General features: G+C 41.6%; 1 protein-coding gene across 1 annotated transcript in view; it reads right to left on the reverse strand.

Annotated features, from left to right (window-relative positions):
* The window catches only part of TTC39C (tetratricopeptide repeat domain 39C), a 97,657-nt gene that overhangs the window by 17,684 nt on the left and 60,050 nt on the right, over positions 1 to 19,923 (reverse strand). Inside the window, exons 3-6 of the mRNA XM_060243895.1 lie at positions 19,501 to 19,629; positions 16,396 to 16,510; positions 14,372 to 14,726; positions 4,020 to 4,188 (exon numbers count right to left, since the gene is read on the reverse strand). Coding sequence (XP_060099878.1) covers positions 4,020 to 4,188; positions 14,372 to 14,726; positions 16,396 to 16,510; positions 19,501 to 19,629 — 768 coding nt within the window. The remainder of the gene's footprint in view (positions 1 to 4,019; positions 4,189 to 14,371; positions 14,727 to 16,395; positions 16,511 to 19,500; positions 19,630 to 19,923) is intronic.

A 19,923-nucleotide genomic window follows, 5' to 3' on the forward strand; every position in this document is an offset into this window, starting at 1 on the left:
GCCCAATGTAATGTATGACATGAGCAAATATTGCACAGTCTAGGTAATAAGTGGAAAGTGCTTCTCTTTAACTAACCACCAGATGTACCAAATGTTTCAGTTCCTCTTCCCTGATCTGTATACGGTTCCTGTCAGGGCAAGGGAGCTAGTTCTGGGGAATGTTTCAGGTTCTTCCGTTCTTGATAAGGGGACCTTTGGGAACAGCTAAACTTTAATATTAGTTATTTCCTTCTGTAACCTGTATATAAAAACTTTCAAATAGAAGAACAAATTCAATCCCTGAAGTCTATCTTCCTGAATCACTTTGTGCCCTCTGGCTAGTTTCCAGGTAAGTTTCATAAAAAATATAGTCATGGATGTTTCAAGAATTTTTCAGCCTGGGGCAAACAAATACTATGCTCCCTGAATTCCAGTTGCATTCTGCATCTAAAAGACTGAAAGGACTTTATATAAGATATTACAATACAGGTTTAGAAACTTTTATTTGTGTGTACATAAATATTCTTAAGGGAAAAAGTAGGTAGTTTATATTTAAAATTCCATCAATCAGTATTTATTTATCTAGAAAATATATATGCTACCTCTCCAGAGACTGAATAATAATCATTTGTTGTCAGCTAGCAACCAATAATAATCATTTTTTGTCAGGTAGCAACAACTTATGGAGACCTTTCATGGGCTTTTCAGGGAAAGAGATGAGCAAAGGTGGTTTGCCATTGCCATCCTCTACATAGCAGCACTAGTCTTCGCACTGCTTCACTTCCAAGAACTAACAAGCTTGAGCTAGTTTGGGCTGTTCAGGCTGCTCCCCAGAGAGGGAGAGGTGAAATCACAAATAGAAATAACTAGCTGTGTGCATTCAGTATAAACCAAGCCAAAAATAAAAAAAAAATATCCAGTAAATAGGATCTGATTTGGCTACTGATATAGCTGAGCCCAAATAAAAGCCTTTTAGGGGCTGGGGTTGTGTTGGGGTTTTTTTGCTTTTAATCAGGTGAACTATTCCAAGGAGAGCATTAGCTGGGCTGGTGGGAACAGAAAGCGCCACACTGCCTTGGTGGGTGGGCTCTTCTAGTCAGGTCTGCATGTAGCAGATCCTGGGGTCAACTCCTGCCTGGTAGTTTAAATCGTGAGGCAGGAGAAGGCTCCCAGCCAGGTCTGCATGAAGTGAAGAGGCCTGGGACCAGCTTTCCCTGCATGACAGTTTAAACCACCAGGTAGGAGAGTCCCAGCCAGGTCTGCATGCTAAAAAGTTCAACAATCCCAAATTTCTCCCAAATACCAAATTCTCCCTGGCTTATGAAGTCTTTGTACTAATGTCTTCCCTTAGCTGGCTGCCCTGTAATTTGAGCACTGGTTCAAATTCAGAAAAGTGTTCTGCAGTATTATGAAATTTCAGAAGGAGCTAAATACCACACATGCCACTGTTCATAAAGTTAACAACACAAATGTAAACAAGAGTAATTATTATTCTATTTTTCCATTTATTCCATTTATTTTTGTATGCCAATTAGCTTCCTTCTATGCATAGCCTTACCAACCTCCCCTGCATGAACACATTAGGGTATTGTGGGCAGTCATAAGAACTGCAGCCAAACCTCACAGGAGCTATTCTTTTTGTGGGCTTTGAAAACAAGAGAAAGCTCTACTACCACTTGGTGATACCAGAAGTTCAGCATGATCGGTGCAATAATCAAAGTCTAAAACCAGAAGCAGGTTCTGAACCAGTACATACTGGCTTTGGTGATTACAAAAAACTCTGGAAGAGAAGCAGCAGCAGAGAAAATATGGTTCAAATCTGTTATGAATGCTCAGAAGTACTTTAAAACTAGAAAATGGGACTACTGCTGTAAATGAAAAACTCATATCTCTCCAGTACAAGTCTGAAGGTTAGTACATTCAAGAACACCTATAATGCAGTTCAGTGTTTACCACACAGAAAAAAGAAGGTACTACTATACAGTGAAAACAGTTGCTTCTAGACTGTAGGAACATCTAGTCTGCTAGAATGGTATGTCCTTTGGTAAAATTATCACAATAATTTATTTAATGCTAAAGTAATTAACATTAAAGTAAAGCATAGAATCTTATGATGACTGGGGGGGGGGGGGAGTAGAGAGCCTGTGAATTTTGTGAGTATTTAGCATCAAGAGCCCCAGTGAGGTCTCTGCTACAGGGAAAGGAAAACTAGTACAAAGCAATACTTCCAGTAATTAAGTGCTATTTATGAAAGATTAACAACAACAACTAAAATAGTCAGCTTTGTGTATGATATGATGAATCACCAATGACATGTTGAACAGAGCTGCTGGGGCTTATTTTACGGAACTTAATTTCTTTTGCCACAAGGGGGCAAGAAGACTCTGGATTTACCACCAACAAAACAGTAGCCAGATATGAGAGATGAAGTGCCTTTCCTTTGCCATAGGACATGCTGTTTAAAATAAAAATGCTCATGTTTCCAGTACAACTAAAATGTGCTAGGTGCAATACTCTTCCAGCCTTTTGGCTCTACCATGGCTCTACTCCTCGAGCCTTTTGGCTCTACTATGTAGATTAGCAGACTGGCAGACTACTATGTAGACAAGCAGACTAGATGTTCCTACAGTCTAGAAGCAACTGTTTTCACTTTATGGTAGTACCTTTTTTCCCTATGTGGTCAACACTGGACACAAACTGGGAAAATGGAGGTTCATGGCAGTTTCTGAGAAACCACGAACTTATCAGTTTCCCTAATTAAGAGGTGTCAAACTCATTTGTTATGAGGGCCACATCTGACATAAATGAGACCTTGTTGGACTGGGCCATCTGTGCCAGGTAGCGGAGATATAAACTTTATAAAGGACACACACACAATTAAAGATTTTTGACAAAAAAACTTTAAAAACAAAATATGCTTCAAAGATTAGCACTTCTACAATATTTTGTTTATTTAACAGTTTCTAATAACTGACACCTATTGCTCTCAAAATCTCATGGTCAGTGCTAAGACTCAGGGGAAAATATGAAATGGCTGGGCATTGAACTTTTGTACATAAGTTGTTTCATGTGCTGGTCAGCCAATGGAGAAAATAGAGGATTTGTTCTGTAGCTCCTGTGCAACTGAGCAAGCCTGGCAAAGCAAGCTGTGATGCAGAAGGAAGCAAGAGAGAGAGGAGGAAGCAGATGACAGTGAGTTGCTCATAGGCCTGCTAGGAGCCCACCAGGGGCCTGATTCAGCCCTCAGGCCACACATTTGACACCCCTGCCCTAAATGATTAATTGGTTCATGAGTTGTGGGTGAGCTTCTGTGGGGGGCATTTTTAAATGCCTTCACTTCACTTGTTGAGACATGCTGACATGTTGGCACACCTCAGTGAATGAAGGGAAGGCATTCAGGTCTCTTTAAATGCCTTTTCTTTACTGCTGAGGCATGCCATGGCAGTGGAATGCCTCGGGGAGTAAAGGTGAGGCATTTAAAGAGACCTACATGCTTTCCCTGCACTCACTGGGGCGTGCCACCACTGCGGCATACTCAGCAATTGAAGGCATGGAGGTCTCTTTAAATGCCTTCCTTTCACTTGCTGAGACGTACTGCAGCACCAGCGTAACTCAAGGAAGTGAAGGTAAGGCATTTAAAGAGACCTACATGCCTTCCCTTCATTCACTAGTCACGCCATGGCCACAGAATACTCAGCAAGTAAAGGGAAGGGCAAGTAGGTCTCTTTTAAATGCCTTCTCTTCACTTGCATTTAAAGAGACCTACAAACTACTACAAAAAACCATGGCGATTCATGGGCTGTTCACAAACAATATAATTGCCCAAACTACAGTTTGCGAACTAATGAACTGGCCAAGTTTGTCATGAACTTTGGTCCATGGCCATTCCTACTATTATGGTTACTAATACAGATACTGAAAAACAACAAAATCGATGGACTTTTTTTATTCTGCATGTTGTGCTCTGAAATTACGGCTTTATTTAAAAACTTTAGATTGAGAGAAACACAAAGAAGCACTACAGAGAAACTTTACAGTACCTCTAAGCGTTGTATCCTTCCCTTGAAGAACATAAATAGAGAAGAATTTGGATAAGCAGCTTCTTTTTTCTGAAGAATGTCCTTAGCTTCTTGCAGTCCTGCTTTGGTGTCACTGCCATCCAAAGCAAAAAAGGGACGAACTACAGTGTGGTACCACAGCAAAGCTAATCTGAAAATATACAGAAAATTATCATGACAACTCCCTGTTCCTTAGTTAGATGCTGATACAAAATGAAGGGATCAATTATTCTCTTGTTCTAGTGTCAGACTAATGTTATCGAATACCTTATTTGAGAGCTAAATTTAAATCACAGCAAGAGAGGGGGTATTTAGAATAGTAAATTCTTTAAAGCCCGCCTTGGCGGGGAGGGCGGGGTATAAATCGAATTAAATAAAATAAAAAACATTAAAGAAACTTGCCTCTTCACAAGCCTACTAAAGTCACAATCCTACAGAGTCACAGTGTGGGTGGAAGCATGCATGTTAGCAGATATATTTCAAACAGTTTTACTGTAATTTGATTACTCAGTGGAACAGGTAAACCAATGTTGCATTTAAAAGTAGCTTTATCATTTCAGCTTCTTAATCAACTGTTGTTATAAACTCAATATATTTCAGCTTGAGGTAATTTTTTAGATATTTGCATATACACCATTTACAGTCCACCCCCTCTCCTCAGCTCAGGGCTCCATACAGAGCCACATGCTCACTGTTATGTAGAGATGATGCTACATACTAATGATCTTTCCCCTTCACTTCAAAGGAAAGGGCCATTCTTCATAATCTTCATTTTGCACATTAAAAGCACTCTTTTACTGAAGTGAGCTGGAGAACTCATGAAGCTCTGTATTTGGATACTGGTCCAGAATACAGAAGGAGCAAATAAAAGTAGCCATTCAACTAAAAAAAATGGAAACATACTATCGCAATACAGTATATTTAGAAAACTGACTGCAATTTACATTGTTCATTCAGATTACCAAAACAGCACATTCCAAACAGAAATAAATTGGTAAACCACTACAGCTTGATAGCTGTAGTACAAAAACATAGCTCCAACAATAAACAGCACTTGATTAAGGGCCAATGAAAAAACAGGTTGCTTACCTGTAACGGATGATCTTCTTTGTGGTCATCTGTGCAGCCACACACTAGGTACTGCACCTGCACTGTGCCTCTCCCCAGGAAGATTCTAGAGCTTACATTTTCGGTGGGCTTTTCCTCAGCTCTGGGGAGCAGGCATTGAATGTGCATACCTGGAACTAAGGGAAACTCTGCTGCCACCTCAGTCCCTTCCTTACACTGCCTGGCAATCTCCAGGATGAAAGGTGAGTGAGAAAGGAAAGCCAGTAGTGCCAGTAGGAAGGGTGAGTGGGTGTGGCTGCACAGATGACCACTTGAAGATCTTTACTGGTAAGCAACCTGATTATCTTCTTCGTGGTCTCTGTGCAGGCCACACACACTGAGTGACACACACCCTCTTTGCATTGTTAAGCTGCACCTTGCCAAAGGCTGAGCACACTTGAGGTCTGAGAGAGAGCAGAGCAACTTTGAGATAAGCTGAGGCAGCTGGGGAAGTTGCTGAGAATTCCTGAGTTTGGTGATTGCAGAAAATTCTGAGTTGTGGTTGCTGGGGAACTGCTGTTTGTTTGGTTGAGTGGGCTGAAGGTGAAGGTGACTGGTGCTGATTGATTAGGAGTGGATATGTTCCCCACCCTCTTTGTATTGTTAAGCTGCACCTTGCCAAAGGCGTGAGCCGAAGGGCAAGAGCTAAAGGGCTCTTGGCCTCTGGCTCTTAGCCTGGGAGCTCTGTAAGGACCAGGAACACAGATCCCTAATTTCCTTGTGCTCCCAATAAGGTAACTTGACCCTCCAGAAGGGGAGCCACATAAACAAACAGGATTTAAAGGGGACTGTATATTTTTGAAAAAAGCTATCATGAAGGTAGAATGCCAGCAGGGGGGTGGGGGCTTTCCAGTGTTTTGCATTGAGTGCCACATGTATGACTATCTGTCCAGAGGACAGAAGTCTTGAGTGTGTGCTCGATGCAAGCGGCTCCTGGTCCTCAGGGAATGAGTTCGTACCCTTGACGCCAAGGTGACTGACCTGGAGAAGCAGAGGCAGTCAGTTAGGCACTCGGGGAAGACTCTCGGGGGCGTACTAGATGAGCCCTGCTCTGAATGTGGCAGCCCCATTGCTGCCAGGGAGCATGAGGGTCGAGAGGAAACAGCACTGTACTGCAGATAAGGGGAATGTGCCCTCAGAAGGGACCTCTTCTTCAGTTGGTGAGCGGGAATCCTTTCGCACCAAGGAACCATCCCTGGGCAGGGAAAGAGGAGGGGTCTTAGTAGTTGGTGATTCGATCCTTAGGCAAGTAGACACTGGGTGGCAAAACAGCGTACTAACCGTATGGTGACTTGCCTGCCTGGTGCGAAGGTAGAGGACATTATGCGTGTAGTAGATAGGCTGATAGACAGTTCTGGGGAGGAGCCAGTGGTCGTGGCGCATGTTGGCACCAACGATGTGGAGAAATGCAGTCGTGAGGTTCTGGAGGAAAAATTTAGGCTGCTAGGCAGGAGACTTAAGGTCAGGACCTCCAAGGTAGCCTTCTCATGCTACCTCTTCCACGTGCAGGGCAGGAAAGACAGGTACAAATTAGAAGTCTCAATGTGTGGATGAGACGATGGTGTAAGGAAGAATGGTTTAAGTTTGTTAGGCACTGGGATGCTTTCTGGAAAAAGCGGGAGCTGTACAAGAGAGACGGTCTCCCCTTGTCCCCAGATGGAACCAAGCTGCTGGTGCTTAAAATCAAAAAGGTGGCAGAGCAGTTTTTAAACTAAATCTCAGGGGAAAGCCGACAGGAGATGAAATGTCTCTGGTTCGGGAGGACTCATCTCAAAGAGATGAAGGGTTAGCTGCTACTTTTCTACCGGGTAATGGATCAGAGTTGTACACAGAGATGGTAACAGTATGGACTGTCTGCCAAAGTCTCGAGGCGGCAGGAGGAAGGTTGCAGGCCTAGCTTGCATGGGAAATTATAGATGTTTGTATGCAAATGCAAGAAGTGTTCGAAGTAAAATTGGTGAGTTGGAATGTTTAGTGTTGGGAGAAAACACAGACATTGTGGGAATTTCAGAAACTTGGTGGAATGAGGAGAATCAGTGGGACATGGTGATTCCTGGATATAAGTTATATCAGAAGGATAGGGAGGGAAGGGTTGGAGATGGGGTGGCTCTGTATGTCAGAGAGTGTATACGGTCCAGCAAGACTGAGATAAGAGAATTAGATTCCCTTCTAGAAATGCTTTGCGTTGAAATAGAGGGCCCAAAAGGAAATTTAACTATGGGAGTTTGTTATCGCACACCAAATCAAAAGATAGAGGATGATTATAATATGATGGAAGGATTAAAGATAGCAGCTAAACATAAAAACTGTGTCATAATAGATAATTTTAACTATCCGCAGATTGATTGGGTCAATATGTGTTCTGGTCGAGAGAAAGAGATTTCTTGATGCTCTCAATGACTGTGCTATGGAGCAGATGGTCACAGAACCAACGAGGGGTGGGGCGATCCTGGATTTGGTCCTAAGTAATGCCCAAGACTTGGTGAGAGATGTAAAAGTGATCGCACCACTTGGGAGCAGTGACCATAATGTTATTGATTTTACTGTTTGCATAAATAGAAAGTTGCCCCAGAAGACTGGCACAACCACATTTAACTTTAAAAAGGGTAAATTCTCTGAGATGAGGAGGCATGTGAACAGGAAACTGAAAGGAAAGGTAAATACAGTCAAAATCCTTGGGGAAGCTTGGAGGCTATTTAAAACTACAATCCTAGAAGCTCAAATAAAATATATACCACAAGTTAGGAAAGGCACAAACAGGTATAAGAAAAGGCCTGCATGGTTAACAAACAAAATAATGGAAGCTGTAAAAGGTAAGAAGGACTCCTTTAAGCGGTGGAAAGCTAGTCCAAGTGAGATTAATAAAAGGGAACACAGGCTGTGGCAAATCAAATGGAAGACTGTGATCAGACAGGCAAAAAGGGACTATGACGAGCATATTGCAAAAAACATAAAGACCAACAATAAAAATTTCTTAAAATATATTAGAAGCAGGAAACCAGCCAGGGAGGCAGTGGGGCCTTTGGATGACGAAGGGTTCAAAGGATTACTGAAGGAGGATAGGGAAATAGCTGAGAAGCTGAATACATTTTTTGCCTCCGTCTTCACTGTGGAAGACGAGAAGTGTTTGCCCGCTCCAAAACCATTAATTTTTGAAGGGGTATTGAAAGACCTGAGTCATATTGAGGTGACAAGAGAGGAGGTCCTACAACTGATTGACAAATTAAAAACTAATAAGTCACCAGGTCTGGATGGCATACATCCAAGAGTTCTGAAAGAACTCAAAGTTGAACTTGTGGATCTCCTGACAAAAATATGTAATCTTTCATTGAAATCTGCCTCCGTTCCTGAGGACTGGAAGTAGCAAATGTCACCCATCTTTAAAAAGGGTTCCAGAGGAGATCCGGGAAATTACAGGCCAGTCAGTCTGACTTCAATACTGGGAAAGTTGGTAGAAACCCTTATCAAGGACAGAATGAGTAGGCACGTTGATGAACACGGGTTATTGAGGAAGACTCAGCATGGTTCTGTAAGGAAGATCTTGCCTCACTAACCTGTTGCATTTCTTTGAGGGGGTAAACAAACATGTGAACAAAGGAGACCCAATAGATGTTCTTTACTTTGACTTCCAGAAAGCTTTTGATAAAGTTCCGCAACAAAGGCTCCTTAGAAAGCTCGAGAGTCATGGAGTAAAAGGACAGGACCTCTTGTGGATCAAAAACTGGCTAATTAATAGGAAGCAGAGAGTGAGTATAAATGGGCAGTCTTCGCAGTGGAGGACGGTAAGCAGTGGGTTGCCGCAGGGCTCAGTACAGGGTCCCATGTTCTTTAACTTGTTCATAAATGATTTGGAGTTGGGAGTGAGCAGTGAAGTGGCCAAGTTTGCAGATGACACTAAATTGTTCAGTGTGGTGAAAACCAGAGAGGATTGTGAGGAACTCCAAAGGGATCTGTTGAGGCTGGGTGAGTGGGCATCAACGTGGTTCAATGTGGCCAAGTGCAAAGTAATGCACATTGGGGCCAAGAATCCCAGCTACAAATACAAGCTAATGGAGCGTGAACTGGCAGAGACTGACCAAGAGACAGATCTTGGGGTCATGGTAGATAACTCACTGAAAATGTCAAGACATTGTGCGATTGCAATAAAAAAGGCCAACGCCATGCTGGGAATTATTAGGAAGGGAACTGAAAACAAATCAGCCAGTATCATAATGCCCCTGAATAAATCGATAGTGCGGTCTCATTTGGAATACTGTGTGCAATTCTGGTCACCGCACCTCAAAAAGGATATTATAGCATTGGAAAAAGTCCAGAAAAGGACAACTAGAATGATTAAAGGGTTGGAACACTTTCCCTATGAAGAAAGGTTAAAATGCTTGGGGCCCTTTAGCTTGGAGAAACATCGAGTGCGGGGTGACATGATAGAGGTTTACAAGATAATGCATGGGATGGAGAAAGTAGAGAAAGAAGTACTTTTCTCCCTTTCTCACAGTACAAGAACTCGTGGGCATTTGATGAAATTGCTGAGCAGTCAGGTTAAAACAGATAAAAGTAAGTACTTCTTCACCCAAAGGGTGATTAACATGTGGAATTCACTGCACAGGCGGTCGCGGCGGCTATAAGCATAGACAGCTTCAAGAGGGGGTTAGATAAAAATATGGAACAGAGGTCCATCAGTGGCTATTCGGCACAGTGTGTGTACATATATGTGTGTGTGTGTGTATATATATATACATATATAATTTTTTTTTTTGGCCACTGTGTGACAGAGTGTTGGACTGGATGGGCCACTGGCCTGATCCAACATGGCTTCTCTTATGTTCTTATGACTAGCGAGCTATTGTACATAGGATGGTGAGTGCTGGCAAAACACATTCCAAAAGAAACAACAGTCAAAAAGTAATGGTAAAGCAACCAAACTGTATTAAAAGAAATACAGAGAGAAATATGTTTAAATAGTTACAAAATCAACTGGAAAAATGAGAAGTACAGCACTCTGCTGTCCCCCTGGCCCTTCCAAACAAGGCATTACAAGAACTACATATTTCATTTTATTTGATTTATTCGATTTATATCCCGCCCTCCCCACCGAGGCGGCTCATATTTACTGTGTTTTGTTTTGTTAGCAATGGAAAATAGAATGCAAAACAGGCTGGCCAAAGTTAGCATCTTGTCTTGCCCTAATGGCCAGAGCATAGTGGCATATAAAGGTCAATGGTGAGGACCATGTGGTAGCAGCACAGAACTCTTCCACAAAAATGCCTGACCAGCACACAGAGGAGGTGAATATTGCCCTGTTCAAATGGGCTTGTGGTAAAGATGCAAGAGGACGACCAACTAACTCATAACACAAAGCAATCAATAAGGCTATCTACCGGGAGAGCCCTTAGGACAATATAGGCTTACCCATAGTAGGGTTAGCATAAGAAACAGTCTACAGTCGCATCTGAAGTCCTTAGTCTAAGAAATGTAAAAATACAAGGCTCTGCATGAAGAGTCTGCTGAAGCTTCATCCGCAAGGTGTGGGGAAAATACTGCAACGTGATAGGTTGTAAAATGCAAAAAGAAGACATAACCTTTGGCAAAAAGGAGGGGTCCAATCGAAGCACAACCTTGTCCAAGTGAAAAGTTATGTAAGGTGGGTCCATGCAGAGGGCACATAGTTCACTAGCCCAACGGGCCAATGTTAAAAGCCACCAATAACACAGTTTTCCAAGACAAAAAATGTAGAGGACACATTGCCAACAGCTCAAAAGGTTTCAGGAGCAATTGGGAAGTACTAAGGACAGGCTGCACAGAGGGACACAGGTCCTTTGTGGAGGATGTAAGTGCAAAAGTTCCCTCGAAAAGGCTTTAGTCACTAGATGAGATAAAATCGTGGAAGATCCTATCTTCACATGGAAAGAGTTGATAAATGTACATTTAATGAGGAGATAAATGTACTTTTAATGTACTTTTAATGAGGAGAAAGTAAGTCCTCCGGCAAGAAGTGTGGCAACGTATGATAGAACATCTGGAAAGGGCATAGTAGCAGGATCAACACCTTAGCTGAAGCATAAGATACAAAGTGTTTCCACTTAAGGCTGTATGATTTTCTAGTGGAAGGCTTACAGGTGTTAAGCTGGATATTCACCACCTCTAGTGTGAAAATCATGGGAGGATCCTCCATGCAGTGAGTTTGAAAAATTCTGGGTTGTGATGATGAACCTGGCCATCCTGCTGGATCAAGGAGTCTGGGGCCATTGGCGATGGGATGTAGGACTGGTTGCTGAAGCAATGTCGTGAACCACAGTTGCCCCGGCCACTACAGTGTTATTAGGATGCAGGATGTCTTGCCCTGTTGAATTTTTTGAAGTACACAAATAATCAAAGGAATTGGAAGAAACATAAAAGTGGTGACCGGTCCATTGATGTAGGAATGTGTGCCCTAAGGATATCAGTTTCAGGGTTGTCCTATTGTAAAAGCAACCATGCTTGGTGTTTTGGATTGTGGCAAATGCATCTACCTTTGGTTCTCTGAAGGTCACAACGATCAGAGCTAAGTAAGATGGGTTCAGTTCCCACTCATGTTCCATCACACTCTCTGCTCAGGTGCTCTGTGCAGGAGTTCTATATACCAGGATCATGGAATGCCATGAGATGTATCTGATGAATGATGCACCAGTCCCAAATCTGTATGGCTAGCTGACACAGGAAGGTCGATGACGTGCCTCCCTGCTTGTTCAAGTAAAACACTGTGTCCACATTGTTGGACACAATGTGGACAAACTTGAGCTGAAGGCTGGGAGCGAACGAGACCAACGCATGTTTCACTACAAGCAGTTCCAGTTTGTTGATGCGAAGTGTTTGATTCTCTTCTGAATCAGGGATTTCTAACTCCAGGTCAGAAGGATCAGAAGTTCCAAAGTCTTCAGTTGTGCTGTCTAAGGGCTTGGATGGGGCTGACAGAGCAGTCAGCTTCAAATCTGGTTTAGATAGGGAATCCTTAGGTACCAGTTACGTGATAGTTGCTGATAGTGGATCCTGATGGCATGAAGGAGCATGAATTCTCAATGGAGAATGCAAGTGCTCTGGGTAGGCACGGTCCCGGAGCAGCAATCGGGGTAGGTCTCACACTGATCAGCATGGTAAGCATGGATCAGTCAGTAATTGGCAATATGACATAGGCAGGGTTGGTAGTAAAAGTAGTAAGTCTCATCATAGTAGTGGGAGAGTGGCAGCGATAGCAATCTTGATGCAGGGACTGTTGGTAGAGAGGTCAGAACAGTCGGTGGTCAACTTAAGATCAAGGGGAACACTCCAAGTCCTCTGGAGAAGGGACGCCGTTGTCAGAACGCTGGGAGGCGATCTAAGATGCATCCCCAGGTCAGAGTGAAGAGAAGGTGTCAGAGACCTGGGGGCCTGCTTAGATGCCAGTGTTTCCTTCAACTGGAAAAGTTGGAGGGGTGGTTCCTCAGAGACCACCAGTCTGATGTGTCCAGTTCAACAAAGGCATCCCAAAACTCCACATGCAACATAGGGGGTTGAGTTGAAGCATCGGTAAGTTCCATAGGTGCTTGATGGACTACAGGAGCTGAAGTTGATTGCCCTGTAACTGTGATTGGTTGTGTATGACATGAGTCAATGCAACAGAGCTAGTGTTCCTCAATTTCACCTTCTTGGGCTTATGTGGAGTGGACTCCAAAGGAGAGTGGGGTTTCTTCTTGTCAGATCCATTCAGAAGTCAATGGGGTTTTAGTGTCCCTCGACTTGATGGTGCCAAATTTCCCCATAGTTTACATGGGGGAGGTGTTGTCGATCGGGCACCCAAAGGCTGCACCATTGAAGGATCATGGACAGCATCCAGGAGGTAGGTATTCAGGCGCACAGCTCTATTTTTCCATGCCTGGCGCCCAAAATTAGCATAGTGGACACAGGAGTTGACAGACACCTATTGTGTCCGTTAGATGGAGAAATTTTTGTGTGGCAAGACACACAATGTTTGAAAATAAGGGCCTCCTTCCATACCGGACCCGTCAGAAAAGTTTGAAAAATGAAGGGAAGGGGGAAATATGGGAGGGGGGGGGAGGGGAGATGGAACTGAGGAAAAAATAACAAAAAGTGATGAGGCTTGTTTTGGGGGTGTTTTTTAATCTGAGAAGAGTCCCACAGCAGCATCAAAATACCAGGAGAAGCAGGAGGAGAAACAAATTCTGTCTAGCTGGGCAGGTGGTAAGGAAGGAACTGAGGTGGGGTTTCCCTCAGCTCCAGGCATGCACCTTCAATGCCTGCTCCCCAGAACTGAAGAAAAGCCTGCCAAACATCTAAGCTCTAGAATCTCCCCAGGGAGAGGCACAGCAGTACCCAATATGTGGCCTGCAGAGAGACCACAAAGAAGATCAAGAAACACAGGCTAAACTGCAAAATAAAAGTGGGTGCCGCTTAAAAGCAAAAAAAATAAAAATAAAAAATCAATAAATGGGTTTTTTTATTCACTTCAATAGGATGCAACTGGCAATGGCAGTATTCTACTGTAAAGTAAAGGTTCTTTGCGGTTGGGGAAGATAAAAAAATACTGATATTTCTTGTTAAAAGGTTATCCTGTTAAGCGGAACAGAAAGGAAAGCTACAACTGTTCAAAATAATCCTGTATGCGTAACTATTTTACTCCACTGAACTGAATGGTGTCTGGACTGAGATATTTGTGTTTTGAGAAATAAAGAATAATCTTCAAATTAAAAATCAGTAGCAGAACAAAGTTTGAGTCCAGTGGCACCTTTAAGACCAAGACAATGAAGTTTTATTCAAGGCATAAGCTTTCATGCGCACGCACACTTCCTTCAGATAAACGAAAATGGAAGTTACCAATCCGTACATATAGGCAGAGGGTGAACAGCAAATTAGCAACTAAAAACTAGTAGTTCAACACAACTGGGGACTAACAAATGTTTGAAATAAAATGTAATGAAGTTGCAGTTTACTGAAGGTTTTAAAAACTGTTCTTTTAAATAAGAACCATTTCATATTCCAGTAAGATTAAATTAATTAAAAGCCCCTTTATAACAGAATTAATGTACAGTGCATTTAATAAACCATGGAATTTCAACCAACTATTTGCTCTGTTAATTTTACCTGCTGATGTTTCCATTAAAACAATCAAGGCTGTGTTGCTAAACTTATGTTGGCCTGTAGTTTACTTACTGTCAAAGTACTGTTATCTACCAAAGCATTGCAATATAGCTACTCACGTAGCTAAAGGGGCCTTCATGTCCTTACTTTCACTTGCATACATCAGTGAAGAAAGCCCCTGCAGGCGGTCTCCAGGAAAACCCAGCAGGTTGATGATTTTGAGCAGGTTTGGGGGCACCATGGATATGCAAAGATGAAAAAGTCCATATCCAAAGCTAACAGCACCTTTCAGTCTGTTTAGCGAATCCTCCGTTACACCTTCTGTGGCAATATGATTATCATTTGCAGCATCATAAGTCAGAGATTCCTGAGTTATCTTCTTCTGATACAATTCCTGAAGTGTATTAATGTCTGTGTAGCACTTATTGTAGATTTTCCAAGCTTTTCTAAGGATCCACCCACCTTTTATATAAGCTGTGGAAAAAAAGAAAAATTCACTCCAAAGGGAACAGCTTTCACCTAACAGAGAAACACACACTAACGAGCTCTGGACCATAGTTTTTCAGGTTGAATAGCACTGCATTGCTTGTTAGAACAAAAAACTAATATTTACAATTCAAAGGGAACTTCCTGTAAAAGTGCATTTTTAGAAAATTGTCAGCCTTTCCTCCTAATTTACATAAGTGCTCAAAGAGACACACCAAGACTTTAAAGCTAAGATTCATCAGGAAGAGGCAACCAAATCAAAATCTCTATAGGAATTCAGCAGTTAAAGCATGTGGTATTCCAAACAGCCAGTTGGTGCTTTCCAAAGGATTTTTCCCGGTTTGTGCCAAGAGGTCCAGGACCAATATATAGTAATATAAACCAGGGACCCAAAGTGCAAATTATATATATAGTGCAAGCTTGTTTCCAAGTATAAATCCTTAAAATTAAACTATACAATCTCAACTGCTTTGTAATAGATGTTTTAAAGAATAAACGAAGCAGTTTCCTTTTTTAAAGTACCAAGCTATGGAAAATTAAGCTGTCTGTTGTAATAAAACATGCAGACCATCAGCCATGATTCAGCTTTATTATGAGGCTAAAGTTACTGCAAGACTGTGCAGTTCGACCGCTTTCTGCTGCAGAGCATCTTCAATACTTCTGTGGTTCACCACAAGGCAAGTGTTTACAGTTTTATTCAGCATTGCTGCAGCAAATACCAAAAGACAAAAAAGAGAAGGGTTGGGTTTTTTTAAAAAACAAAAACAAAACCTCATCTCCTTGGACTGCACATCAACAATGCTGTTAAGAACACCAGGCTTTCTAAAGATTACATCATGTAACTTTTATATAGATTTGCTATTTTTTCAACTAGAAGTACAAAATTGCAAAAGGTCATCAGGTCAACTGTATCACCAGAGCATTTTGGGTAGAAAAAGCCCAGCAGAAAGTCATTTGCATATTAGGCCACACACCCCTGATACCAAGCCAGCTGGAACTGCATTCCTGCATGTTCCTGCTCAAAAAAAGTCCTGTGTATCACTATGGTATACATTACATTACTCCTAAGAACTAAGGTAATGTTAAGGAAAAGTAAATTATGTCTCTGGATAAAGACTTGAGACTAGGGCTGGTCGTAGACTGTCTGACACCCTAGGCAACGCTAACTTCTGCTGCCTCCCTATACTGATAACATCACCAAGACATGTGGGGAGATGCCCAATTTGGCACCCCAAGAAGGCCAGCACCCTAGGCGTTTGCCTAGTCGCAGGGCTGGCCCTGCTTGAGTCTGCCTGACAATGTCTGCTATCCCAGCAACACCACAGGTAACTATAGCATTTGATTAATATCCAGACATTTCGATACTAACCGATACCATTAGCTGAACAATGGCTGACAAAGCTGCTTGCATTGTTTAAAACACACACACACAGATGTGGGGTTACCCTATGCACAAGAACAGCAAATTGATTTTAGAAAATGGTCTTAATGAGCTAATAAAGTCAGTTGTGTGACCTGTCAATGACCTGCAAGTACAATTGGTTACTCAAAGTTCCTCACTTGCTTCCCACATAAAAAGGACCTAGTAAAATGACAGAATATTCCATCACATGCTATGAAAAAACAAAGCTTATTAATATTAAGAAATCCTGGTCACCTGATAGTTCTTGTTTGACAAAGGAAAGCACAGCAAGGTAAACTTGGCAGTCGGCTACAATTATCTGTCTCTGCAGTCGATCAATCATGGATGTGGCAGCTTTTCGACCATCAACCTGTTTAAAAAATATGGAATATGGATTATTCTCCTGAAGGAAACATTATTTATTTACATGTAACACAGGATGGCCTATTCAAACTATGTTTTCCATCAGGATTAAAAATTCTGTATAGAAATTATAGCACTGCACTGCAGCAATACTGGTTTCTAATGTAGTATGATAAATTATGTCTGTTTGGAAACTGCAAACATTGTATGTTTCCCATCTGTTGTAGATGCATACATTGTAATGTTCAAATCCCAATGTACAATGATGAAGACCATGACAAGAAAACAAGAAATGACACATAAATACATCCCTTTTGCCTTCTGTTCTAGTAAAGAAGACCATTCATTACCACAAATGTATATATACACAAAATAGCCCTCTTACATCACTACAGTATGAAGGCAGATAAAAAATGCTACTCATGGACACCTAGACAGAACAGAAAACACATAAGTTCTCATAATAAATACATGTCCCAAGTGTACTCTTCTGGGTGTAAGGCAGAGAACAAACTTACTTTGACATCACTGCTTTATCATTTGGTAGAATAATAAACAGTAATGTGAAGCATTGGATATCACCTAATTAACTGTGATATAGGAGGCTTCCCTGCAAAAACAACCCCAAGATCTGCTTCACAGCATCATGCAAAGCCATGGTTTCTTTTAACTATAGTTTGTGGGACCAGGGTTCAGCTTCCAGAAGATCCCAGAGATCCTTTAAATCAGGGGTGGTCAAAATTGCTTAACATAAGATTCACACAGAATAAATGTCAGATGTCTGAGAGCTGCATGACATGAATGTCAGATGCTTGAGAGCCACAAGACAGAAACTTCAGATGTTGGAGGGAGAGAGGGAGGGAGGGAGGGAAGGAATGAGGGAAGAAAGGAGGGAAGATATATGAGGGAGGGATAGGTGGAAAGGAAGCAACTTTAACTTTAATCACATTCTCCAAACTTCTGGGTGGCTTAGAGAAGTGATTTAAAGAGATATATGCCTTCTCCAAGTCGGACAGTAGGGTAGTGGGGGCTTTGAGAGTCATACAATATGTGTGGAAGAGCCACTTGCGGCTCCCGAGCCACAGTTTGGTCACCCCTGCTTTAAATGCTGGTTTCATTGCTTTTGTCCTTTCTCTTGCTTTGCTGCTCTCAGGATCCTGGCCTCTACAGCAAGGCAGCATTAGGGAACTAGCCAGGATTAATCTACATGATAATTGACCAAATAACGTTTTTGTAGGGATTTTTAAAAATAGTGGATGGATAATTGACTCTTTGAGTGCCAACTCAAGTTTACTCCCAGCATGCTTCTTGGCAAAACCCTTCCAGACAACAACATAAAAGAAATGAAGCCCATATTTGTTGAGGCAAACCAGGAGCTGAGCATTTATCAGTAAACCAAATCCACATTTCCTAATCTTAACTGTAGTTCAAACAGACCATGGTTTCAGATTATGTCTGAACCAATCCTAGCAGTATTTAAAGCAAGGGATTAAGCAAGTAGTAATTCCCTATATACTTTAAAAGCATATCAACTTTCAAAATGTCAAAGAACAACAGGCTACTGTCCCCTTTTGTTCCACGTAAGGCTAATGATATCCACACTAACCCTAACCTGACAATTACATCAACTCAAGTCTGCTATGTGTAAAAGCGATATGGAAAGGGGTATAAAAATGCAGTTACACACTGGGAACTGGAACACTATAACATTGCAAAATACGTGGCACAGTAAAACTAAGCAAACTGCATAGGCATTATAAGCCCAATGTTAATAATGCAGATCAGGATGTTCTCAAAGGGAGCCAGAGCTGAATTATTTATAAACTATGCAGCATGCTGGCCCTAGGTCTACTGAACTAGGAAAGATTAACAGCATCAGTGGGATACTTCAGAGGAATTATTAGCCAAAATTAATCATTCTGGCTTGAGAGGACACGTGCTGACTTCATATACATAAACAGCTAGTGGTAGCTGATGTGGGACCAGCTTTTACCAGTTGGAATGGTAATATATCAATATTTTTGAAGTACAAAAGGTGAACTCCGTATCTGTCATTTTGATTTGCAAGAATTTACTTAGCAGGAATAGCCAAGCAAAGGCACAGCTGTTGATTCACCACAAAGAATACCTAGATGAGCTTGCAACTCAACAAGTATGGATAATAATAAAATGGGGACTAGATGTAACAGCTCTGTTGAACAGCACAAAACCTCTACCAACTTAAAATAATTGCAGTGAGTGACATGAAGATAGCTATCAAATGGAACAAGATATCTAGGCATCAAGAAAGAGAAAAATTGAGATTTTTCTTTAAGAGAGAGGGAAAAAAAGTGTGTGGAAGTAAATTAAAATGGAATGAATCTGGGGAGGATTTGGTTAACAAATTAAAATGGCAGTCTGATTTGAATGGGGGGAAACTAAGTGAACTGGAAACTGTTTTGGCAAGAGGGGGGGGGGAGATATATTTGAAGATCAGATTCCTTCTTTGCCTTGTATGCAGTCTGTGGTTTGGGAAGGTTACCTGTCTCCACTAATGCAACTTCTCTTTCCAGCTATGCTCATCCAACTAGGTCTCAGAAACATACAAATTAAACTTACAGAAACTTACAGAAACATACAAATTAAACTTGAGGACAACAATCCTGTCCTGACTGTGCCTGCATGGGATTCAGAGACACACTGCCTCGGAACATGGAGATTCCATCTGACAATCATGACAGATAAGAGGGTTTCTAAGGATGAAGCAAATTGAAGGAGCCTTGAGCGGGCAGAAGAATTCTAGTGCTTATTTCAGCGAATATCTGTAATGGATATTATTATACCAAAAATTCTACAGAACAATAAACCCCATATATGGTTTAAATCTGAAAGTGAACTTGAAAACTCAACGATGTAAGCCTCTTTTATGTCAAACAGCCCCACAAGGTTAACCTCCAGGAGAAGCAACTGTACTAGCACAGGAGACATTCATTCATGTCTTAGCAGTATTATACTTACATTCTTTTTAATTTTATTTTTTATTGTTTCTATAACTCCTGCTTCTTCACTCTCACACAGTTTTTCAGTGGCCTTTAAGTCATCACATGCCAACTGCATTTTTTCTTCTTCAAAAGTCATCATGGCATTCTACAGGCAAATAGAAAAATATTTGAATTGTAAAGTGGCAAGATAATCTAAATCTGTTTAGTATTGTTAAATTAGGAATACTGGAATATTGTATAACCATTTCACATACCACTGAAGTTCACTAAAATGTATTACCATCTCGAAAATAATTCCATTTATGAACCAATGGCCTCTATTCAGGTATTAAGAAGAAGAAGAAGATATTGGATTTATATCCCGCCCTCCACTCCGAAGAGTCTCAGAGCGGCTCACAATCTCCTTTACCTTCCTCCCCCACAACAAACACCCTGTGAG

Source organism: Heteronotia binoei, chromosome 7, assembly GCF_032191835.1.
Source record: "Heteronotia binoei isolate CCM8104 ecotype False Entrance Well chromosome 7, APGP_CSIRO_Hbin_v1, whole genome shotgun sequence".
Lineage (NCBI taxonomy): Eukaryota > Metazoa > Chordata > Lepidosauria > Squamata > Gekkonidae > Heteronotia > Heteronotia binoei.